Consider the following 25,312-nt stretch of genomic DNA (forward strand, 5'->3'; position numbering starts at 1 on the left):
ATTGGGCTAATAATTGTGGAAATAGGGGGTATAGGAGAGTGCAAGAGCAAAATGTTCAAAGAACCCATGTAATTCAGTATTTTACATGGAAAAAAGAGCTTACCTGTTGTTTTGCGAGAGTTTTATATATGAAGTGTGAAATTGTTGTGCTGCAAGTTTTAATTTTGTCTGTGGTTCCTTTTGATTTTACTGCATATTTAGTAGAGGATTTCAGTGTTTGTAATGTAAGTAAGATGGAAGGTAAAATGAAGCCATTTGGTTTAACTTTTTTTTTTCTCCCCCCCTCCCCGTGCTTTTAATACCAGTGTTTTACCAGTTGTTCCTGTAGCATCTTAGACTTGTGTGAGGATGTAATTCTAGTATTTAAGCATCCAATAGAAAGTTTTGATTAAGTTAACTCTTGCTATCTGTCAGGAACTACCATTGCCTTGAGTAAACATTTTGAATTTATTTGTTTGCATGGTCCAAATTAAAAAATAGGAAAAATACATCAGTGAGTTGAGTCAACTCTGATGATGATATTCCATTATAATTCTACTGCTGTGAAACTTACTTTCATAGGCTTTCTTACCATCAGCGAATAATAGACATTGTTCCTCCAAGCTTTTCTGTCCTCAGTCCTGCAAACCCAGTGTGTATTTACAAATATGGAGATGAAAGCAATAGTAAGTATTTAATACTTAATATTTGCCAGGAGTCTAAAAAAAATCTAATTTATTTCCATCATTCAGGCAGAATACTGTGCAGAAATGAATGTAGCAAAAGATAATATGGACTTGGTTTTGAATGAATGGGGCATTTAACAGTAAAAGATTTTACTGAACAAATTTGATTTAATGATGCAAGCAGAGAGGCAGCAAATCATGTGAAGGATCAGTCATTATAAAAGGCAGAGATAAGTGAGAAAATGCAGGTAAATGTTGTATTTTTAAGAAGCTAATGGGAATTATAATGGAGTTTTAATCAAGGGAATTATTCCCCCCTCAACTCTGAAGGTACTAGAAAATGACTTGAATTTGTGAAGAATAGACCCACTGCTGAATTTTATGGAATGGTCATGTGGACAGTGGTATTTGGAGCAGCAAGTTTTGGGGGTACTTGGGATTGTACATGCTTCTCTGAGAAACACGCTGATGTAAAAATGTTCATTTCATCCTAGACTTGAAAATGATTATATGAACCTTCTGTTTTAATTTAGGATCTCTTCCTGGATATACTGTAGCAGTCTGTTTAACTATTGCAATTAAAAATAAGGCCAGTAATGATGAAATCTTCAACATTTTAAAAGATGTGCCTAATCCAAATAAGGGTAACGACAATGGTAAGGACATCTGATGCAAGGTTGTCATTAGTTTTGCATCTAAACTGTTTTGCTGTCCTGTGGTTATGGTTTCTGCTGCTAATTGAACTGTATGCTTTCCTTTCTAATAGTTGGTTTCAGTTTAACAATAAATGTAGCATACAATTGTCAGTTTCTTCTGTTCTTTTCATGTACAGAGACAGATCTGTTCTAGTTAATAGAAGAAACCTGACCCTTGATGTGAGTTCTGCTAATTATCCACAGAGGTGGCATGAAGGATTTTTAACGTTTTCCTTTGCCTTCAGCATTAGAGCTCTTTTCATGGTGTCAGCTTTGTCCCGAAGATCTAATGCCTTTACCTTACTTAAGAGCTTGCCTCCTGTTGATATAGTTCCATAGCTGTTAAAGCTAGCACCCTGGCTATCTTAGCTTTCCCTAGATCTAAATGAAACTGACATTCTCACAATAGGACTTTGCTCAAGTTCTTTCCAGCTTTGGTCCAGCCACACCTAATGCTTGATTTCCAAAGCCAGTGTGCTCTTGGGGTCTGAAAGGAGTGTAAGATACAGGTTTGAGGAGTGATCTTTAAAACATAGGGACAGTTTGGGTAATACTGCAATACTTGTAAGTGTTCTGTTATGCAGGCACAGAGCAGCAGTGAGCCTTTTTTTGCTTGAGAGCCAGTATTGTTTTCCTTGACTTGCTATAAAGACCACATAGTATTCGATGTTCCTTTTCTTACCCATTGTTGCCAGCAGGTCTACGGCAGTGTCCAGGGGATTCAGAACCATTCACCTCAAGTGTCCCACATCCCATATGTACAATTTGTGGCCCCCTTCCCCAACCATTACAAATACCCAACCTCTTTATTATAATAATCTGCAGCTTCTTCTCTTCTCATCCATTCCCCCTTTCCCATGCTCTTTGGCCTGCCTTGTTTCCAACCCAACGTAGACTTCTGCAGTGTCTTCAGCTGTTGTTCCCTGCTTCTCTCCATCAGTGCTGTTACATGCCACTAGTATAGCTGTTTCTCTGCTGCTATTTCGCATTAACCTGGAACTATTTCTACTGACATGTGGAAAACAGACTCCACAATCTGTAAGACTGTAAAGTAGGTATGTTTATTCAGTGCTGGGCAGCACGGGGGATCGCTCCTCCAAACGTGTGCAACATGTTAAGCAACAGTGTCCTGGTTTTGGCAGGGATGGAGTTAACTTTTCCTCTCAGTAGCTGGTATGTTTTGGATTTTGTGTGTGAAGAATGTTCATAAACACCCTGATGATACCAGTTGTTGTGAATGAGACCAAGGACACCATCCTGCTTTCCAAGTCTCGCTAATTTGCAGATGCAGGAAGCTGGGAGAAAGACAGACAGAATAATTGATCCAAACTGGCCAAAGAGAGTATTCCATGCCATAAACGTCATGCTCAGTATATAAGTGGGGGCAGGCGAGGGTGGGTATCTGCCTGCCTGGCACCCATCTTTCCTGCTCGTTTTGCTGGCATTGTTCCCTCTACCTTGCTGGCTCCCTTTTGCTCCTTTGCTCACTGCTCGGTTTTGTTTCCGTGATCGCTGCTTGGGATGGGCTGTATCGGTCATTGGGACATCGGGTGGTAAGAAAACACATATTGTTCACTTTGTATATTTTTAATATCCTTATATTCTGTTATTATTGTAGTTTTCCCTTTTTATTTTAGTAAATTGTCTTTATCTCAACCCACGAGTTCTCCTTCCTTCCCAGTTCATCCCCCTGGGGAGGGGGAGGGTGAGCGAGAAACTGTGTGGTGATTCGGGCTAAACCATTACAAATAGGTACAGTATTTATGCATCATAGACATGCATATTCATAGAATTCCCACGGACTTGGTTATATATTAATTAGGTTTCCGAGAATTCATGATCATATGTTTCCTCTCACGACAGGTTATTCCCCCGTCTCTGTGTCCATCTCGTGTCCGTTCTCAGGAGTCACAGTCACCAGAGTTCTCTCCTCCTTATCACTATGTCCAGCTGCGTGGATTCAGAACTTTGTCCTGCTTTGTTCTTGCTGCCAGGGTGGTTTCTTGCTGACTTGTCTTTGCTGGTTCCTGTCACGGCCCACTCGGGACTCGTGATGGTTCTTTTAATGCGATCTCAAAGTGCAAAATTACGGTGAACACGCCAAAGGGGTTGGTTTCAATCAAACAGCACAAACTTTATTATTTTGCCCGTAAAGCGGCGTGCAATAGGTGAAAGGGAGTGAAAAGGAAAAGTAAAGATAGGGAAGGGAAAAAAGAAGATAATAGCTACCACCGTGGGTCCAAGGCGTCCCTATGGTCCCAGGTCCAGGCAGCGTCCCGCCGGTCCTCACGATCTATGTCGATCCTTGGTGGGGAGAGCTCTTTGGGGGTCTCGTTGTTAGGGGTCGACCTTTTATGCCAAGTGGCAAACCTTGCTCCTCCTTACTTTGGGGATCTCTGCCTGTTCTCAGCCCTTAGGATAGAAGTGTGTTTTTTGTACATTATAATTAGCAAAGTTCCGTTAAAGGGCACTTTCTCACTGTTGTTTTTGAGACAGCAGTTGTGATTCATCCTCCTCGATAGCAGCTGCACGGTTATCTCTGCCAGTTTTGACAACAGGGATGAGCCATAGCACCTCTGCGCCACTCTGTCCGCCGTTTCAAGGATGTTGTACATTTTGTTGTTAGGCCAGAGTCGGCCTTGTCCATAACAGTTCCGTTCTGTTCCCGGGAGGAAAAAAAAAACAACTGCATCTCAGGCAGGCTGCTCACAGCAGCTCATGTCAAGTTGTGAGCCTAACTTTTAGGCCAGATCAAGTCCATAGTCCACCTGGAAGTCCTCGATGACAAGGTTGAGACAATACTGATTTTCTGACCGACCCTTACAGTTCCCAATTTCCTTGGTTATTCCACCCTATCAGTTGTTTCTAAACTTCTTAAGTCCCTTTATCTTGGTCTCAGCCAGTGTGTCTGTACCCCCTCAGGGTGTTCCCATCTAACTTATCTTAGCTCTTGCTAGAGCATCCTGAAAGTATATTGTTATGTTAAGTTTATGACTCTACTGTTCTTTCTCTCAAAGTTAGTAAATCATTGATCACTATTTATCAGCTTGATTCCATGGTATTAATCCTTTCTTTCAGTCCCCCCTTTTCTAGAAAATTAGTAAATTCTTTTACTACACCTAATTCTAGTACAATGTTTCCCTATCTAGCATTTTCTCAAAATATTTGTTAGACTCAAGTCTTTATTGTAATTGGTTCTTCTTCCATTCATTGTAGGAATTTCCTGTGCTCTGGAAACACCACAAGCTGCATCGAATTGCTACATAAAGGATTACGGACACAAACCTTAATCCATATTCTACCTTTTCAGTTTAAGCTTTAGGGCTCCCTGAACTTCAGAAGTCCAGAGTTTTCGTGGTGCCTTTTTTACCCTAGTGTGGTGTATCCAGGCATTCTGCTCTTTGATCTTGATAGCTGTAAAGAAGGTGAGGAGTACCTGGTATGGTCCTTCCCACTGTGGTTCCAAGGTTTTTTTTCTGCAAGAGACTTCACATATACATAATCTCCAGGTTGTATATCACGAACAGGTTCATCCTGACCTCTTCCCTGGGTTCCAATTACATGCTTTCCAATTCTATTGAGCTGTTTGCTCAATGCCACCATGTTGGAAGTCATAATTTCATCCCCAGCTTCCATAGACATCCCCCTCTGTATTCCATAGGGTCGTCCATACAAAATTTCAAAGGGGCTCAGTCCTTCCTTCACCCTTGGTCTCGTTCGTATGTGCAAAAGGGCTAAAGGGAGAGACTGAGGCCATGTCAGGTTTGCTTCTTGTCCCAATTTCACAATTTGTTGTTTGATTAAGTGGTTCATTTTTTCCACTTGGCCACTCGACTGAGGGTGGTATGGGGTATGAAGTTGCCAATCTATACCTAAATGGTGGCTAATTTGTTGTACTATTTTTGAGACAAAGTGTGGTCCTCTGTCAGAGGATATGGTTGCTGGAACCCCAAAATGTGGTATTATCTCTTGTAACAATATTTTAGTTACCTCCCCAGCCTTAGCTGTTCTGGTTGGGAACGCTTCTGGCCAACCTGAAAAGGTATCAGTTAATACCAGCAAATATCGGTACCCCCCTTTTCTTGGAAGTTCTGTAAAATCAACCTGCCATTGTTGTCCAGGCCCATTGCCTTTTCCAATCTGGCCCACTTCTGGTTTGGGAGTATTTTTAGGATTAGTCTGGAGGCAAAGGTCACACTGTTGAGTCACCTGTCCCACTGTGGTATATAAATTTCTAGCCACAATTTCTCTTATCAAATGTTTATACAGAGCCTCTGTTCCCCAATGCCTTTTCCTATGTTCCTCCCGTATCAAGTGCCACAGTAAACAGGAAGGAATAATTAGTCTTCCCTGTGGGGTATACGCCCACCCCTCTTCATTATATGACCCTTCTAAGTTTGTAATAAGTTTCTGATCTTCCTTGGTATATTCTGGCTTACCTTCTAGGGAGATTTGCCTATCAGGAATTAGAGCCCCTTCTATTCTCACCGTTGTTTTGGCCACTTGTTTTGCCTCTCTGTCCACCAGCTCATTCCCTTTTTCCAAATCTGAGCTCACTTTCTGGTGTGCCTTAATATGCATAATTGCCACTTTCTCAGGGAGTTGGACAGCTTCTAGTAGCTTCAGAATTTCTTCTGCATGTTTGATATTCTTTCTCTGGGAGTTCAATAGTCCTCTTTCTTTCCAAATTGCTCCATGTGCGTGTACATCTCCGAAGGCATATTTTGAGTCTGTATAAATGTTCACAACTTTGCCCTGGGCCAATTCCAGGGCTCGGGTTAGGGCAATTATTTCTGCCTTCTGTGCGGAGGTGTTCATGGGCAAAGGCCCCGATTCTGTTACCTCTTGACTGGTGGTGATGGTGTACCCCGCATGTCGATTGCCATTTAAGACATAATTGCTCCCCTCTGTGAACCAGTTTTCCATGGGGCTGTCCCTCAGGTCTGGGCGATTTGCGTATGTTGCTTCAATGGTTTCCAAACAGTCATGATGCACCGGTTCTTCCTGCTAAGAAAAGAAGCTGGGTTGACAATGTTAGTGACCACGATTTCCACATCATCCTGTTCTACTAATACAGCTTGATATCTCAGGAATCTTTGTGGAGAGAGCCAGTGCCCACCCTTTGCTTCCAGTACTGCTGATACTGCATGAGACACCAACACAGTCATTTTCTGGCCCAGAGTAAACTTTCAGGCTTCCTGTATGTTCAGTATCACAGCTGCAACCGCCCGTAGGCATCCAGGCCAACCCTTTGCAGTGGCGTCTAACTGCTTAGAGAGATAGGCAACTGCCCGTCGATATGGACCCAGATCCTGTGCTAATATTCCCAGGGCAATGCCCTGCTTCTCATGGGAGAAAAGAAGAAACGGCTTACTCACATCTGGGAGTCCTAAGGCCGGGGCCGACATCAAAGCCTTTTTCAGTAGCTCAAAGGCTCGTTCAGTCTCCTTGTTCCACTCAAGGTGCTTCTGCTCAGTGGCTGTTAACGCATACAGTGGCTTAACAAGCAATCCATAATTAAAGATCCACAATCGGCACCACCCCGTCATTCCCAGAAAAGTCCGCAACTCCTTTACGATCTGAGGACTCTGAGTTTGGCATATTGCCTCTTTGCGGGCCTGTCCCAAAGTTCTCTGCCCTGCACTAATTTCATAGCCCAAATAATTCACTTTATGTTGCGTTACCTGGGCCTTCTTCTTAGACACCCGGTATCCTTGGAGTCCCAAGAAATTCAACAGACTCACCGTCCATGCCATACAATCTTCCTCTGTGTTGGTAGCGATCAGGATGTCATCCACATACTGCAACAATTTTCCTTCCTCAGACGGGGTTTCCCAGGATTCTAAGTCTTTCGCAAGCTGATTGCCAAAAATGGTAGGACTATTCTTAAATCCTTGTGGCAACACCGTCCAAGTGAGCTGGGTCTTCCGACCACTTTTAGGGTTTTCCCATTTGGACGCAAACAATTTTTGACTGGCCTCATGGAGAGGGAGGCAAAAGAAAGCATCCTTCAAATCTAAAACAGTAAACCAACTTAGTTCAGGTGCTAACACAGTCAGCAGGGTATATGGGTTCGCCACTACTGGGTAGAGGACACTTTTCGCTCTTCCAGGTACGTCGGTAGCCCATACCCCCAGGTACACTTGGTTTAGGATTTCCTCATTAATTTTCCTTCTGAGAGGAGACTGGTTAAGGTTAGACTCAATATCTGAACATATTGCTGATCTTTTACCTCCAGAGTAATTTCTCCTTTTTCAAATATAATCTTTGCTCCCAATTGTTCCAACAAATCTCTTCCCAAAAGTGCTTTTGGGGAGTTGGGCATATATAAAAACTTGTGGATGCCCCATTGTTTTCCCAATTTGTATTCTAGAGGCTTACAAAAATATGCCTTTTCACTTTGGCCAGTCACTCCTTTTACCATGACATAATCATTCCCCAGGGGCATCAAGGCTTGATTCAAAACCGAGTATGTTGCCCCTGTGTCTACTAAAAATTCTACTTCTTTAATAGTTACATCATCATCTGGAAAATAATCTGGAGCCCTTCTCCACCAGTTGCAGCCTTAAAACAATTTCCTTTTGACACCTGTCACCTCATCATGGCTGAGACGGGCTCCGCAGAAGCGGGGCAGTGTTTTTCCCTGTTTAGTTTGGGGTTTGTTTTTGGTTGGTTTTCTTTTTTTTTTTTTTTTTCTTTTTGTTTGGGGATGGGGGGGAAGGGGGCACAGCTCGTAGATGCCCCAGGTTCCCGTCAGTCTGATGTCTCCGTTTCTGTTGGGGTATTTCTGTGCTCGGGGCCCTCATTTTTCCAATGCCCTTGCTCCCAACAACATGCACATTGGTTCCTTCCCAGCATCCTTCCGCCTCGTCCCCCTCGAACACCAAATCCGCCTCTATTGCTGGAATACATTCCCCTTCCACGTCCTCTAAACCTTCCTCTATTTATCATTCCCTCTTGCTGCAGGGCCGCCACCGTACCTGTAGCTATCACTCTAGCTGCTCTTCTTTCCTTTGCCTTCTCACGGTTCCTTACTTTCAGACATCTTTCTCCAATGCTGAAAAACACCTCTTCAGCTTTCCTTGTTCCTTCTTTTTATCCTTTCCTAATGCCAAAACAAGGGGATCCTGAGGGGCTAAATTTATACCACATTCCTTTTGCCACTCAGAATGATTTAAAAACGTATCAGCATATACCACCTCATCCCATTTATCATTCCTTCTGAGAAACAGCATCAATTGCAGTAAAGTATCATAATTCAAAGTTCCATTATTCAGCCACTTTTCTTCATCATCCAACTTATATAATGGCCACCACTGATTACAATATTTAATCAGAGTCTTCTTATTCACATTACTCCCTGGAGGACCCCCAACTTCTTTCCAATGGTGTAGGATACACCCTAAAGGACTCTTCTTTAATATACCTCTGCTCTGACCTCCTCCCATATTTTTTGGCTTGTTATTTGATCCTCTTTTCCACCATTCACAAACACAGCCCTTTCTTTCCTATCCCAGTCTCTGTCTAAATTTTATACTTAGGACACACGAAATTCCAGCCAAACTCTACTCACAACTTTTCACTACAACACTTACACTCTAGAGCAAATATAGGTTTACAAGAGTTATCGTGGTGTAAAGGACACCATTGAAGACCGTCCGGGTCCCACCACAAGGGAACAAAGGAATCTACAATGACAAAACACAATAAACTACTACCGTGGTTATAAACACACGCACACACACACACACGCTTTGGATCCAATTCAATCTTTGCACACAAACAATACAATCCACACAGAAAATCATCTCTTACACTTCTATATAATCTCTCTTGGTGCTGACATACAAAGGTACTCACAGTGTTCACACTCTCATGGACGTCCACACACTCCTAGTGGCCACACAATCGTACAAGAAACTTTGGAAAGAGGAAAGTCCCCTTGCTTTCTAGCCCACCTCAGAAGAATCTGGGCGGCTAGGGGCGGCTGGACAGACCTCACGCCACACACACAGTCGCAGCTTTGCTCAGATTCCCGGGACTCACTCACGCTTTCACAACACAGGCATTTACACCATAGAAGGTCCTGCACACAACATAGAATTTTTACTACGCAACATAGAAGATCACACACACATAAAAATCCTTAACATAAAATTTCCAGACATTCAAATCATACAAATCATTCAAATCATATCGCTCCAGTTGACAACCTTCTAGCAGCTGCAAGTATCTTTCAAAATTGCAAGAGGCCCGCTTACCCTTCTCCTGCTTCTCATATACTGGTCATCAGCAGGTCCGTCCTGGCTCCTGACAATGGGATGCAGCGGTTACCTCGGACCCACTCGATCTACTTCCAAGATTGCTAGCGGCCACCCTTTGGTCAGCAAGTCCCCCTTTGGCGCCCCAAACCAACCTGGGTACCCACCCAACGGGGACTATGCTGCACGCCAGACGTCTCTGCGCGATTTACCAGCTGCCCCGGCCACGCGTACGACTTACAGGCTCAAAACATACCGTTTGGTCCGCAGCTTCCGGAGGTTGTTCTCTGCTCCTGCCGTGAGCGGCTGGCAGCGGAGGTTCCTCCGAGGAAAGTGCTTGGGGCGCACCTAGGGGGGTCCGCTTCACAGTCGATCCCACAGCCAAGCAGAGATTCTCCTGGCTCGCTTGCCAAACTGACGTGCGGAAAACAGAGTCCACAATCTGTAAGATTGGAAAGTAGGTATGTTTATTCAGCGCTGGGCAGCACGGGGGATCGCTCCTCCAAACATGCGCAATGTGTTAAGCAACAGGTACAGTATTTATGCATCCTAGACATGCATATTCATAGAATTCCCACGGACTTGGTTATATATTAATTAGGTTTCTGAGAAATCATTGTCATAAGTTTCCTCCCACGACAGGTTATTCCCCGGTCTCTGTGTCCATCTCGTGTCTGTGCTCAGGAGTCACAGTCTCTCTGGTGGTCGTCCTCTCCTCCTTATCACTGTGTCCAGCTGCCTGGATTCAGACCTTTGTCCTGCTTTGTTCTTGCTGCCAGGGTGGTTTCTTGCTGACTTGTCTTTGCTGGTTCCCAATTTCCTTGGTTATTCCACCCTATCAGTTGGTTCTAAACTTCTTGAGTCCCCTTATCTTGGTCTCAGCCAGTGTGTCTGTACCCCCTCAGGATGTTCCCATCTAACTTATCTTAGCTCCTGCTAGAGCATCCTGAAAGTATCTCGTTATGTTAAGTTTATGACTCTACTGTTCTTTCTCTCAAGGTTAGTAAATCATTGATCACTATTTATCAGCTTGATTCCTTAGTATTAATCCCTTCTTTCACTACATGCTTTCTCCATGACAGATGGAAATCCCTAGATCTGCACCTTTTAGATATTTACTAACTCTGTGTTCAGCTTTGCAAAATCCAGTTGCTGAAAATTAATTTATTGTTTTAATTCATTTTACAAAATTATCTTTAAAGATTTTGGAGCAACTTAAAACCTCTGCTTGAAATACTTATTGTTTTAACTTTAAATAACTTGCAGATGAAGAAGTCGCCTTCAATCCTTTGAAAATAGAAGTTTTTGTACAGACTCTGCTCCATCTAGCTGCGAAGTCTTTCAGCCACTCCTTCAGTGCTCTGGCTAAGTAAGTGTGTCATGCATTATATGGGGGTTTACAGAACCAGTTCATTCTGACAGTGAAGTATCTGATAAAATAACTCATCTACAGGCTTCAGTAACACTTCAGATGCTACACAATGGTGTGTTTTGGGCAGAAGCAGTAACACTACTAAAAGGAAGGTAATGTGAAAACTAGGTTACATAGCTGAATGGAGTTATTAACAAGACCATACACATCTTCAGCATGTTGATTGTATTAGGGTGAGGGTTCTGTCTGCTCTAAGTCTCTTGCAAGTATAAAAGTACATATCAATTTGGGGGTTTCCTGTTGTCACATCTGGGCATATCAGTGTTCTTCACCTGAGCATGACTCAGTACATCCTTGAATGTCTGTAATTCAGTTCTAATTTGACCAGTAGCCCTGTAGGGGTTCTAAAATAGAGACTGTTTGGTACTCAGTCACTGCACAGAAGCAATTAGGTCTTTCCTGGATTTTAATGTTGACAGAAAATGTGAGAGGAAACGTACATCTGTGCAGTGGAGAATGTTGTAAATGTCTGTTATTGAAATAAAAACCCAAAAATCTTTATAGCTTTCTGTTGTAGTTTAGCCCTGATCGGGACCAGACTATGCAGTCTCTCTCTCACTACCCCCACCCTCCAAGAGAATAGGGAGAGATAATATAAGGAAAAAGGCTTGAGGTTTGAGATAAGGACAGGGAGAGATCCTTAAAGTTACCATTACAGGCAAAACAGACTCGACTTGAGGAAAACTATTCATTTATTACTAAAACCAAGGGAGGATAATGAGACAGAGAACAAGATAACTTCCCCCCACCCCTCCCTCTTCCCAGACTTAACATTATCTCTACCTCCTTCCCCCTCTGAGCGGCACAGGGGGGAAGAGGGAATAGGGGTTATGGTCAGTTCATCACACATTGTTTTACGCCGCTGCTTCGTCGTTGGGGGAAGAACTCCTCACATTCCTCCCCTGCTCCAGCATGGGGTCCCACCCACAGGCTACAGTCCTTCGTGAAACTGCTCCAACATGGGTCATTTTTTTCCATGGGGTGCAGTCCCTCCAGAACAGCTGCCCCAGCGGGGCCTCCACAGGCCACAAGCCTCCTTTAGGCCTCCACCTGCCCCAGTGTGGGGTCCTCCACAGGCTGCAGGTGGATCTCTGCTCCTCTGTGGACCTCCATGGGCTGCAGGGGGACAGCCTGCTTCACCATGGTCTTCACCACAGGCTGCAGGGGAATCTCTACAAGGAGCCGCATTACTCCTCCCCTTCCTTCTTCACTGACCTTGGCGTCTGCAGCCGTTCCTCTCACAAGAAAAGTTCTTCACAACAGGCTGGCAGACACCTCTCAGTTTCTTTTCACATCTCATCTCCTTTCCACTTCTTGCAGCCGGGCTGGGCAGAGTTGGGCCCAGACGGCCGCCCAGTAGGAGGCCAGAGGTTGAGGGCTGCAAGGCCCACAAGGCTCGCGCCTCCCCCTCTCTGCCCCTGCTCAGCGTCTTCACATCTTCTCTTTTTTTTTTCCTGTTTTTCCCCTTCTTAAATATGTTATCGCAGAGGCGTTATCACGGAACATTCTGCTACCAATTGGCTCGGCCTTGGCCAGCAGCAGGTCCGCCCTAGGCCCAGCTGAGTCCACTGGACAAAGGGGAGCAACTTCTAGCAGCTTCTTACTTAAGCTACCTCCGTAGCCGCCCCTCACTAAATAAAACCAGAACACTTTCTCAAGTGCAAATGTTACTTCTGAAACTGAGCTGAAATAAATTCCCTTGTAGCCTACAAAGATGTCCTTCTACCCGACTCTCACCTTGTTTTATTTACTAACAAAAGGTATCGCGCTATGAGTTAGTTGCCTGCACAGGGTTATGTTTAAATAAATCAATAACATGCAAGTTAGTCAGTTGATTTAAATAAACAAAAAAAAAAAAAAATGGGGGGGAGATCATTTGTGTGGCAGTTCATCAACTCATTAAGTGTGTAGGTATTTCTGTATGTGACTCCTAATTATGAAAACTTAATCTACCTAAAATATAAAGAGAGTTAATAGGAAGTCTTAAGTAATCTTTTGAACAAGTGTAGTGTTATTATTCTTTCTGCATAGTATTGCAAAATCTTGCACCCACTGTGTAATGAAAAATATCCTAGCTAGTGTTCGGATTAACTACTTGCAAATCTAAATCAAACAAATGAGACACGCTGTCTATACTTTCCTTTGAAAGAGGAAAGTTATTCCTCAAGTCATGCATTCTCTGGTTTTGGTTTCATTTGCATTACTTACCTTTATTTAGACTTAAAAAGTCCATGAGACAAAGAGCTGTTACCTGACTGTAAGGAAAGTTGGAGCTGAAAATCATCACAGTGCAGCAGATAGCTTATTGCCTGTCTTGGAGGTGCTTGCAAGTGCTTGACTGCTTTGTGATGCTAATTAATTTTATATTTAGAAGATTCCAAAGAATAATGGGAGAGGAGTACTGCTGCAGCTGGCTTTAAAATGTACTTACTGTAGTTTGCCCTGCTTTTTTTCTCTCAGATCAGGCCTTACCTATTCTTCCTTAACTGTCCAACAGCATATTATACTACTAGTTATCTGAAGTGCTGGGAAGCCACCATAGAGTGGATCAGGTGGTTTGTTTCTTTGCTGTGTATTCTGTATTCCAAAGACTGGTGCATATTTAAATGTACAAAGCCATATAGCATATGCATGGAGGGAATCTTTCCTAAACCCCTTTGACTGGCTCCATCTGTGAATTCACAAGCATAATGTACTTTGGAGCATCACAGGGAAGGAACAGCAGGTAGATTAGTTCATTTTAAAATTAATCATTTGCTGAGTGTCCTGAGGAGCAAGTGATATTGCTTCAAGTGCAAGGTCCTGCACATGGGTCGGGGCAATCCCAAGCACAAATACAGGCTGGGCAGAGAATGGATTGAGAGCAGCCCTGAGGAGAGGGACTTGGGAGTGCTGGTGGACGAGAATCTCAACATGAGCAGGCAATGTGCACTTGCAGCCCAGAAAGCCAACCACATCCTGGGCTGCATCAAGAGGAGCGTGGCCAGCAGGTCGAGGGAGGTGATTCTCCCCCTCTACTCTGCCCTGGTGAGACCTCACCTGGAGTACTGCATCCAGCTCTGGAGTCCCCCAACATAAGAAGGACATGGACCTGTTGGAGAAGGTCCAGAGGAGGGCCATGAAGATGATAAAAGGGCTGGAGCACCTCTCCTCTGAGCATAGGCTGAGAGAGTTGGGGCTGTTCAGCCTGGAGAAGAGGAGGCTCTGGGGAGACCTTATAGTGGTCTTCCAGTACCTAAAGGAGGCTTATAGGAAAGATGGGGAGAAACTCTTTAATAGGGCCTGTTGGGATAGGATGAGGGGTAATGGTTTTAAAATAGAGGGAGGTAGATTCAGCTTAGATATTAGGAAAATATTTTTTACAATGAGAGTGGTGAAACACTGGCACAGGTTGCCCAGAGAGGTGGTGGATGCCCCATCCCTGGAAACGTTCAAGGCCAGGTTGGACAGGGCTCTGAGCAACCTGATCTGGTTGGATATGTCCCTGCTTCTTGCCTGGGAGTTGAACTATATGACCTTTGAAGGTCCCTTCCAACTCCAACTATTCTATGATTCTATGTTGAGTGATTGCATACCTCCCATGACAGTATCATGTCTTCTACAGTGTGTTGCAACAATCAGTATGACTCAAAATCAATTAAGTCAGTGGGGCAGTCTTTTTTTTTTTTAATAATGAAAAAATAAATTTAAAAAAATAATCAACTCACAACTTCTTAAATATACCTAAGCAATATAACATTTATTCTAGAATGTTTTTGGAATGCATGCTTTTAAAGATGTGCTTTAACTTCTAGAGAATTGACTGCAACTGTTTAAGCGAAATGAGATGAAAATAACTTTTTTTTTTACACTGCATACTTGATGCTGTTAAACTGTCTCAGTATGAAAGAGGTGATTATGTATCTTACTGAATTATTTTTCTATTTATACAACTTTATATACTTTACAAATGTAAACACTTGATTTTTGTTTGCACATGGAAGATTTATGATGACTATTTATAACAAACGATAGTCACTAGCTTACAGTCAGTAACATAAGGAGCAGGACTCTGTGTATTCAGAGCTATAGCGGTTTCACTGCTGCATATCAACAGCGATATCCATAAGGTCAAAAGGAGCCATTTAAACTTTATAGCTACATTATATAAACAGGACTGTGAATACTGACATAGGAGTCAGCTTAACTCTACTGAAATAGATGTTCTCAGTGCTTTCCTCAGTAGAGGGGAGATTGAATAATAGTCTATGGTTATGGAAACACCTATAAATAGGCAAAGTCCAAGGCATAAAAAGCAGCAAATTTAACTCTGCCTGCATATAGATGAGCACACCAAGCAGCAGGGTTGTCATGCTTTTAAATGCAGGAGAGAACTGTAGCCTAGCTTTGAGGAATAAGTTTGCCCCTAAGGCAGAATTACACTGGTTTTAGGAGTTGTCTTGTCTCTGCAACCTTTTAAACTCAGGACAATTCTATTTGTCAGGGGGTAGCCTTTCCAGAATTATTGTCTAAATTATTATCTAAACCACTTACTATGTATCTCCTGCTTCATTGCCCTGATCCTAACTCCTCCATTGACTACTTATATTTCTTTAAAGGTTTCACAAAGTCTTCAAAGTAATTGCTGAAAGTGATGAGGGGAAACTCCATGTCCTGAGAGTTGTATACGAGGTTTGGAAGAATCATCCACAGGTAAGAGCATCAATGGCAGATATTTGTTGAAGTTTCCACTCACAGAAAGTCATGTTAAAATATAAATCATTACAATTGCCTTTGTTTACATAAAAATACAGTCTATTATCTATTTGTATTTAAAAGAATTGAAGTTGTGTTTACTACTGTTAAGTGCCTTAAACTGGACATCAAATTTATTCTCTATCAGTGAGACTTTCACATTAATAAATTAAAAAACAAAACAAAATAAAACCAAATCCAACTCTGTTTTTCTTCAAAATTGCAGTACTAGAACAGTGTTCTCGTGCTTTATGCTTTTTAAAATGTAGATGTTGTAATACAGAAGTAGACTGAAGAGAGAACCTTATTAGTACACAAAAAGAGAGAACCTGGTTATTTAGCACTTGTGTGGTTTTTCACTAGCAATTACAATGAGACACAAAGACCAAATTGGAATCAGCGTTCTGCACAGACAGAGCAAGTAAATCTACTCTCAACCAATGTTCAGAACAGATTTGTCTATGACACTGCCATGGTTAATGTTAATTCTTGAGTCTGATGAAATAATGTGCTGCAAGAACTATGAAAAATACCTCTGTTTTTTAAAACATGCAATTTCTTCACAACAGTTGTTGTTTTCCCATGTTGTCATTGGTTTATAAATGGAGATCGGTAAGAAACTTGTGTTCAGTTTTTCTGCATTAGTTATTTGGATATTTCTCCCTGGTGTGTTTGTAATATATGATATTATGTCTGGAAGTAATTGATGCCTCAGTTGCATGAGCCAGACTTCCAAAAATAATCTCATTGACTGCTGGAGAATCCTTGCATCTGCTGCTGGGCCTAAGGCCCATTTTCTAGGTTTACTGAAATATTACTTTTAATATTCTTAAGTCGGGTCCTGAAAGCCCCTCTACTCTGCTCTTGTGTGACCCCACCTGGAGTACTGCATCCAGCTCTGGAGCCCAGAGCATAAGAAGGACATGGACCAGTTGGAGAGGGTCCAGAGGAGGGCCACAAAGATCATCAGAGGGCTGAAGCACCTCTCCTCTGAGCACAGGCTGAGAGAGTTGGGGCTGTTCAGCCTGGAGAAGAGAAGGCTCTGGGGAGACCTTATAGCAGCCCTTCAGTACCTAAAGGGGGCTTATAGGAAAGATGGGGAGAAACTCTTCAGCAGGGCCTGTTGTGACAGGACTAGGGGTAATGGTTTTAAAATAGAGGGAGGTAGATTCAGCTTAGATATTAGGAAAAAACTTTTTACAACGAGGGTGATAAAGCACTGAAACAGGTTGCCCAGAGAGGTGGTAGATGCCCCATCCCTGGAAACGTTCAAGGCCAGGCTGGATGAGGCTCTGAGCAACCTGATCTAGTTGGAGATGTCCCTGCTCCTTGCAGGGGGGTTGGACTAGATGGCTTTTAAAGGTCCCTTCCAACCCAAACCATTCTATGATTCTATGGTTCTATAATTCTACTTTAAGCAGTACTATCTTCCTTAAGTGTTTGAAATCACCCATTAGTTTGACTAATATATTTGCAAAGTTGCATAAAATCAAACTTGACTCTAATAGCTTTTCATACAACCCAGCACTGGTTGTACCTTAGCCCACAGTAATTTCACAGACTCCATGTTGCAGCAGGTAAACTTGACCATTTCTTGTGGTAGGAATGACCATCTTATCTTTCCCAAAATGTAGATGATTGCTGTTCTTGTGGATAAGATGATTCGAACACAGATTGTTGATTGCGCTGCAGTAGCAAACTGGATCTTCTCTTCAGAACTTGCACATGATTTTACTAGGTAACAAGCGTGGAATTTCTATCTTCACTTGCTTTTTATCTGACTTTTTATTTTGAATGGTTAGAATATTTTTTTTTAAACTTAAAATAATTGTAGCTTTTACTTTCATTGTTTTGCTTTAAATTCTACATAAAATTGTGTTGCTTCCCTAAAACACAAGCTTTAGTATTTTCCTCTGAGCTGCAGTGTGCATTTCTATGTCCTGCAAAAAGCTATGCTAGCAAGATTGATGCAAGTAGCCTGTAAGTTTGCCAAAGTGGAAGGAGAAGCTCTAGGACCATTTCTGGACAAGAACCATTAACCCTGTTTTATAGCTGTTAGCCTGGTGGAGTCTTGGCTTGCACCTAGGGCATGTATCCTGCGTTACCCTCAGATATATTGTTTACTGAGAGTGGGGAAAAATGCTTAGACCTTGCAGTTTCATGCTAGTAGTGTTGCAGAATGATTCTGAAATGAAGCGCTGATTTGGTAATTCAGTGCAAAGTTACAGGTATGAAGTGAGTGATATGCTTTCTTAATATTGAATGTTTGCTCACTCCAGTAGATGTCCAAGGTAATAATGATGAAATGTTGTAAGTTTCCCCCAGATCAGTGTTGTGCACTTCTCTATTTGTTTATTACTTTGACTTGCTCTGTAGCAATAGAAAGTTGCCCTGTTTCTGATGGTTTGAATAAGAAGAGTTGAGAGTTATAGCAGACATGCATTTTCTGTCTTGGAACAGTGTGCAATTTAGTGTTTTGGGTTCTGCATCTTTCCTAGGTTCTATGTCTGGGAAATCTTACATTCCACAATTCGTAAAATGAACAAGCATGTACTGAAGATTCACAAAGAACTGGAGGAGACTAAGGCAAGATTGACCAGGCAGCACAAAAGAGTAATTTGTTTGATTTTTTTAATACATGCATATATTTGACACTAAGTAATCTGCAGGCTGTCACGTTTCAGACTGACACACAATTGGTTCTTGGAGGGGCTGAATAAAAATACTGTTGGGAGGCATATCTACACATGTTGCCCTCTCTAGTACTAGGACACTAAAGTGGACACATTTTTTGTATGTTTTTCTAAAGGCTGTTAGAGCCTGAGAATTCAGTGAAGTCTTTAAAGAAGTTTATGTGCATTTGCACCATTCAAGGTTTTTCTTGTAAGTTCTTGTTCCAACATGAGCTTATAGATTCATAGAATAGCTTGAGTTGGAAGGGACCTGTAAAGGTCATTGTCGCAGTTTAACCCTGCTCAAGACCAAGCTATGCAGTCTCTCTCTCACTCCTCCCACCCTCTGAGGAAATGGAGGAGAGATAATATAACAAAAAGGCTCAAGGTTTGAGATAAGGACAGGGAGAGATCCTTAAAGTTACCGTTACGGGCAAAACAGACTCGACCTGGGGAAAACTATTTATTATTAATAATAAAACCAAAGCAGGATAATGAGACAGAGAACAAAAACAACTTCCCCCCACTCCTCCCTCTTCCTGGGCTTAACTTCATTTCAATTATCTCTACCTCCTTCCCCTCCCTGAGCAGCACAGAGGGGGAATAGGGAATGAGGGTTATGGTCAGTTCATCACATGTTGCTTTCTGCTGCTCCTTCCTCCTCGGAGGAAGAACTCTGCACATTCCTCCCCTGCTCCAGCATGGGGTCCCTCCCACGGGCTACAGTCCTTGATGAACTGCTCCAGTGCAGGTTGTTTTTCCATGGGGTACAGTCCCTCCGGAACAGACTGCCCCAGCACGGGCCCTCCACGGGCCACAGCCTATCTCGGGAATCTGCCTACCTTGGCATGGGGTCCTCCACAGGCTGCAGGTGGATCTCTGCTCCTCCGTGGGCCTCCATGGGCTGTAAGGGGACAGCCTGCTTCACCATGGTGTGCACCACGGGCTGCAGGGGAATCTCTGCAAGAAGCTACATTATTCCTCCCCCTCCTTCTTCCCTGACCTTGGCGTCTGCAGCCGTTCCTCTCACAAGAAATTCTTCACAATTGGCTCAGGCTGTCGTGGTTTTCTTAGTGAGGGGGGGCCTAAGGTGGTAGCTTCTGTAGGAAACTGCTAGAAGTCGCTCCCCTTTGTTCAGTGGACTCGGCCAGGCCTAGGGCGGACCCGCTGCTGGCCAAGGCCGAGCCGATTGGTAGCAGAATGTTCCGTGATAGCGCCTCTGCGATAACGTATTTAAGAAGGGGAAAACAGAAAAAAAAAAAGAAAGAGAAGAGAAGATGTGAAGAAGCTGAGTGGGAGCAGAGGCGCAGAGGGGGAGGCACAGGCCTCATGGGCCTTGCAGGCCTCACCCTCTGGCCTCTCGCCAGGCAGCCGACTGGGCCTGACTCGGTCCGGCCCAGCTGCAAGAAGTGGAGAGGAGATGAGAAGTGAATAAGATGTAAAAAAGATCCTGAGAGACATCTACCAGCCTGTTGTGAGGAACGGCTGCAGATGCCAAGGTCAGTTCAGAAGGAGGGGGAGGAGTAATGCGGCTCCTGGCCAAGATTCCCCTGCAGCCTGTGGTGACGACCATGGTGGAGCAGGTTGTCCCCCTGCAGCCCATGGAGGTCCACGGAGGAGCAGAGATCCACTTGGAGCCCGTGAAGGACCCCACACTGGGGGAGGTGGATGCCTGAAGGAGGCTGTGGCCCGTGGAGGGCCCACTGGGGCAGCCGCTCTGGAGGGACTGCACTCCGTGGAAGAGATGACCCACGCCAGAGCAGTTTCAGGAAGGACTGTGGCGTAGGGGTGGGACCCCACAATGTAGCAGGGGAGGAATGTGAGGAGTTCTCCCCCCGACCATGAAGCAGCGGCGTGAAACAATGTGTGATGAACTGACCGCGACCCCCTTTCCCTCTTCCCCCCTGTGCCGCTCAGGAGGGGAAGGTAGTAGAGATAATGTTAAGCCCGGGAAGAGGGAGGGGTGGGGGGAGGTTATCTTGTTCTCTGTCTCATTATCCTGCTGTTTGTAGTAATAAATGAATAGTTTTCCCCAAGTCGAGTCTGTTTTGCCCGTGACGGTAACTTTAAGAATTTCTCCCCGTCCTTATCTCAAACCTCGAGCCGTTTTTCTTACATTATCTCTCCCTATTCTGTCAGAGGGTGGGGGTAGTGAGAGAGAGACTGCGTAGTCTGGTCCCGATCGGGGCTGAACTACGACACAGGCAGACGCCTCTCAGGTTCTCTGCACATCTCCTCTCTTCACTTTTTGCGGCTGGGCTGGGTTGAGTTGGGCCCAGACGGCTCATGCCTCCTACCCTTTTTTTTTTTTTTTTTTTAAGTGTTTTCCCCTTCTTAAATACGTTATTGCAGAGACGTTATCACTGAACTTTCTGTCACCAATTGACTCAGCCCTGGCCAGCGGCGGGTCCACCCTAGACCCGGCCGAGTCCACTGGACAAAGGGGAAACTTACAGCAGCTTCTTGCAGAAGCTGCCACTGTAGCCCCCCTCACTAAACAAAACCAACACAGTCATCTTGTCCAACCCCCCCTGCAAGGAGCAGGGACATCTCCAACCAGATCAGGTTGCTCAGAGCCCCGTCCAACCTGGCCTTGAATGTTTCCAGGGATGAGGCATCTACCACCTCTTCGGGCATCCTGTTCCAGTGTTTCACCTCCTTCATTGTAAAAAATGTCTTCCTTATGTCTAGTCTAAATCTACCTCCTTCTATTTTAAGATCATTACCCCTTATCCTGTCACAACAGGCCCTGGGAAAAAGTGTCTCCCCATCTTTCTTATCAGCCCCCTTTAAGTATTGAAAGGCCGCAATAAGGTCTCCCCAGAGCCTCCTCTTCTCCAGGCTGAACAGCCCCAACTCTCTCAGCCTGTCCTCATAGGAGAGGTGCTCCATCCCTCTGATGATCTTCGTGGCCCTCCTCTGGACCCTCTCCAACTGGTCCATGTCCTTCTTATGTTGGCTTCTTTCACTCTGTTTTTTGTTCCTGTTACATTATTGGGTGGCAATAGAAACAGTCAAATTCATACTCAAGTTTACTGTAGGTTCTGTTAGTTACTTTCAGATTTTAGTAGTAAGTAGTCGTTTAGGGCCTTGTGTCGAGAAATGCATGGAAACAGCAAGCTGTCATTGAGAAACAGAGATAGTTGTCGCTGTTCTTTTAACAGATGCTCATGATTTGGACAGTTGCATCTGCCTTTTGCTTCTCTTGGATTTTACTTTTGAATGTCCTTGTATGACCTAGACTACTATTTACAGTGAGATGACTATCAAATAATTTTAGACACATTGTGTGGACTCTTAAGTCCTAAGTGATAGTAGAAGCTTGTTATTCCTGGACAAGCAACTGGGTTACTGGGATTTTGTACTGCACTTGGGAAAAGAAGGTGCTTTGTGTGCCTTCCCCATCTGAGTGTTTTATGGCACCAAATACTTTCAGTGTTCCTAGCCAGCCACTCCAGTCTAATTAGTCCTTTTTTAAGTTCACTTTTGGCTATTTTGGGGCTTCAGGTTTAAGTAATGATGCCGTAAAGTACGGTGAGAGTGGTATCTCCTGTAGCAGCCCCAGAGGGCAGGACCCAAGACAGTTTGACTTACAGTATTTAATCCTGATATCGAATGAAATAAATTTATAAAAATTATCTTAGTTTCATAGAAAGGAGAGTATTTCCTTGTTGATCTATGGTCTTCCAGTACCTGCACAAAACACTAGGCTACTTCTAAATCTTTGGCCCAAGTTAAAATTAGAATTTGACACAACATGGAATACACACAGGATCATGCAAAAAATGTCACCAGCACAAGACATTTCCTACGAGCATCAGCTGAGAGATCACTAGGACCTCATGGTTTGCTGATGTCAGTTCATCCCAACTCTTTCAGCTCTTTTCCTTGCTCATTCCCAGCAACAGCCAGGGTAGTTGCTTACCTCCTCAATCTATGTTCATCAGCAATTAACAAATGTTTGTGAGTACTGAAGAGCTATTCATTGATTTCACTGTGAGGAAAAGACAGTCTCTCAATGGATATGTCTATATTTTTCTTTCTGTACTGTTTCCTAGCTGCAGCTCTTGAGTATCAGTGTTTTAAAGGGTAGTGTTATGCCATGAAATAACTTCTGTAAGTAAATGTATTAGGTCTGGCTGGGATGGAGGTAACTTTCCCCATAGCAGCCCTCACGGTGCTGGGCTTTGTACTTGTAGCTAGAAGGGCGTTGGTAACACACCAGTGTTTTGGCTACTGCTGAGCAGTGCTCCCACAGCATGGAGGCTGTCTCTCCAACCCCTCCATCCTCCCAAAGTCCAGTAGGCTGGGAGTGAGCAAGAGGTTGGGAGGGGACAGAGCCAGGACAGCTGACCCAAAGTGACCAAAGAAATATTCCATACCATATGATGTGCTCAGCAATAAAAGCTAAGAGAAAAGAGGAGGAGGAAGAGGAGCATTTATTACTAAGGCGTTTGTCTTCCGAAGCAACTGCTACATGCACTGAAGCCCTTCTTCCCAGGAAGTGGCTGGATATCACCTGCTGACGGGAAGAGAGAACAGATTTTTTGTTGTTTCCTTTGATTCCTCTCACGGCCTTTGCTTTTCTTTATTAAAACTGCCTTTGTCTCGACCCACGAGTTTTTAATCTTATTTTCTACTCCTGTCCTGCTGAGGAGGGGGAGTGATAGAGCAGCTTGGTGGGCACCTGGCAGCCAGCCAAGGTTAACCCACCACAGTAAAATAGACAAAATATGAGTAGTTCTGGAAGCAGGTGCTTTACCAGACTGCAGTTCCTCACTGAGGATGTAAAATGTCAAATTTTGATGGCCTCGGTGTTAAGTGGACTGGCATGTTATGGGATAAGGCCAAGGCTTACCTGCCTGCTCCTAGGGCGGTTAATCCAGTGTCTGCTGGTCTTTGAGCAGTTAGTCTATGGTGGGGGGGGGGGGGGGGGGGGGGGGAGGTATGATCCTGTGGAGAAGAAAATGTCAAAATCCTCAATTACTACAAATTCTCAAGTCATTCTGCTTTAAATATTGCAGTAATTCAGAGTTGTCAGAGTATCTTTCAAGTTACTAGTTTGCATTCAAAAATATAAATTGCAAGTGTGATTTCTATACAGTAGGTGAGTTAGCACATGGCCCTATTTTTGTCTTAAGTTGCACATACTCTTTAAAAAAAAACCTGATGTTTATAGCTGTTACTTTATGGATATTATTGCAGAGAAACAACATTGTGAGACTGAAGCGATATCTGTAACTGAATGTATTGAATGTGCCTTACTCTACCAGATTCCCCCTTTCTTGCTATACATCATTTAATCACAGAATGATTGAGGTTGGAAGGGACCTCTGGAGGTCATCTTGTCCAATCCTCCTGCTCAAGTATGGCCACCTACAGCTGGTTGTCCAGGAACATGTCCAGATGGTGTTTAAATATATCCAAGGAGGCAGACTCCACAACCTCTCTGGGCAACCTATTGCAGTGCTCAGTCACCCTCACAGTAAAAACGTGTTTCCTTATGTTTGGACACCACCTTCTGTGTTTCAGTTTGTGCCCACTGCTTCTTGTCCTGTCACTAGACACCAATGGAAAGAGCCTGGCTCCGCCTTCTTTGCACCCTCCCTTCAGATATTTATATATATTGATAAGATCTCCCCTGAGCCTTCTCTTCTCTAGAAGTCTCTAGAGTCCCAGCTCTCTCAGCCTTTCCTCAGGAGAGATGCGCCAGTCCCTTAATCATCCTTGTGGCCCTTTGCTGGACTCTCTCTACTATGTCCATGTCTCTCTTGTACTGAGGAGCCCAGAACTGGATACAGCACTCCAGGTGTGGCCTCACCAGTGCTGATTAGAGGGGAAGGATTACTTCCCTCAACCTGCTGGCAATACTTTGCCTAACATAGCCCAGGATACCATTAGCCGCCTTTGCTGCAAGGGCACATTGCTGGCTCATGTTCAACTTGGTGTCCACCAGGACCCCCAAGTTCTTTTCTGCAAAGCTTCTTTCCAACTGGTTGGCTCCCAGCATGTACTGATGCATGGAGTTGTTCCTCCCCGGGGGCAGGACTTTGCATTTCCCCTTGATGAACTGCATGAGGTTCCTGTAGGCCCATTTCTGTAGCCTGTCAAGGTCCCTCTGGATGGCAGCACAACCCTCTGGTGTATCAGCCACTCCTCCCAGTTTGGTGTCGACTGCAAACTTGCTGAGGGTACAGTACACTCTGCCCCATCATCCAGGTCATTAATGATGATGAACAGGATCGGACCCAGTATTGACCCCTAGGGTACACCGCTAGTTACTGGCCTTCAACTAGACTTCGTGCCCTCTGGACCTGACTGTTCAGCCAGTTTTCAATCCACCTCACTGTCTGCTTATCCACCCCATACTTCAACAGCTTCTCTATGAGGACCTTATGGGAGACAATGTCAAAGGCTTTCCTGAAGTCAAGGTACACAATATCCACCGCTCTCTTCTCATCTATCAGGCCAGCCATTTCATCACAGAAGGTTATCAGGTCGGTCAAGCATGACTCCCCCTTGGTGAATCCATGATGACTACTCCTGATAACCGTCTTGTCCTTCATGCACCTGGAAGTTGTTCCCAGGATTAGTTGCTCCATCACCTTCCCAGAGTGAGACTGACCAGCCTGTAGTTCCCTGGGTGCTCATTCTTGCCCTTCTTGAAGATAGGAGTGACATTTGCTTTCCTCCAGTCTTCAGGCACTTCTCCCAATCACCATGATCTTGCAAAGGTTATTGAGAGTGGCCTTGCAATGACATCTGCCAGTTCCCTCAGCACTTGTGGGTGCATCCCATCAGGGCCCATGCACTTATGTACATCCTTTTTGCTTAAGTATTCCCTGACCTGATC

At 44.0% G+C, this 25,312-nt stretch overlaps 1 protein-coding gene across 1 annotated transcript in view; it reads left to right on the top strand.

The window, feature by feature from the left end:
- Nucleotides 1–25,312, top strand: part of LOC147596669 (nuclear cap-binding protein subunit 1-like) — a 126,172-nt gene that overhangs the window by 94,246 nt on the left and 6,614 nt on the right. The window contains exons 15-20 of the mRNA XM_086769722.1: nucleotides 562–665; nucleotides 1,199–1,321; nucleotides 10,888–10,990; nucleotides 15,652–15,745; nucleotides 17,422–17,525; nucleotides 18,286–18,400. Coding sequence (XP_086625848.1) covers nucleotides 562–665; nucleotides 1,199–1,321; nucleotides 10,888–10,990; nucleotides 15,652–15,745; nucleotides 17,422–17,525; nucleotides 18,286–18,400 — 643 coding nt within the window. The remainder of the gene's footprint in view (nucleotides 1–561; nucleotides 666–1,198; nucleotides 1,322–10,887; nucleotides 10,991–15,651; nucleotides 15,746–17,421; nucleotides 17,526–18,285; nucleotides 18,401–25,312) is intronic.

Source organism: Chlamydotis macqueenii, chromosome W (genome assembly GCF_036417535.1).
Source record: "Chlamydotis macqueenii isolate bChlMac1 chromosome W, bChlMac1.mat, whole genome shotgun sequence".
NCBI lineage: Eukaryota > Metazoa > Chordata > Aves > Otidiformes > Otididae > Chlamydotis > Chlamydotis macqueenii.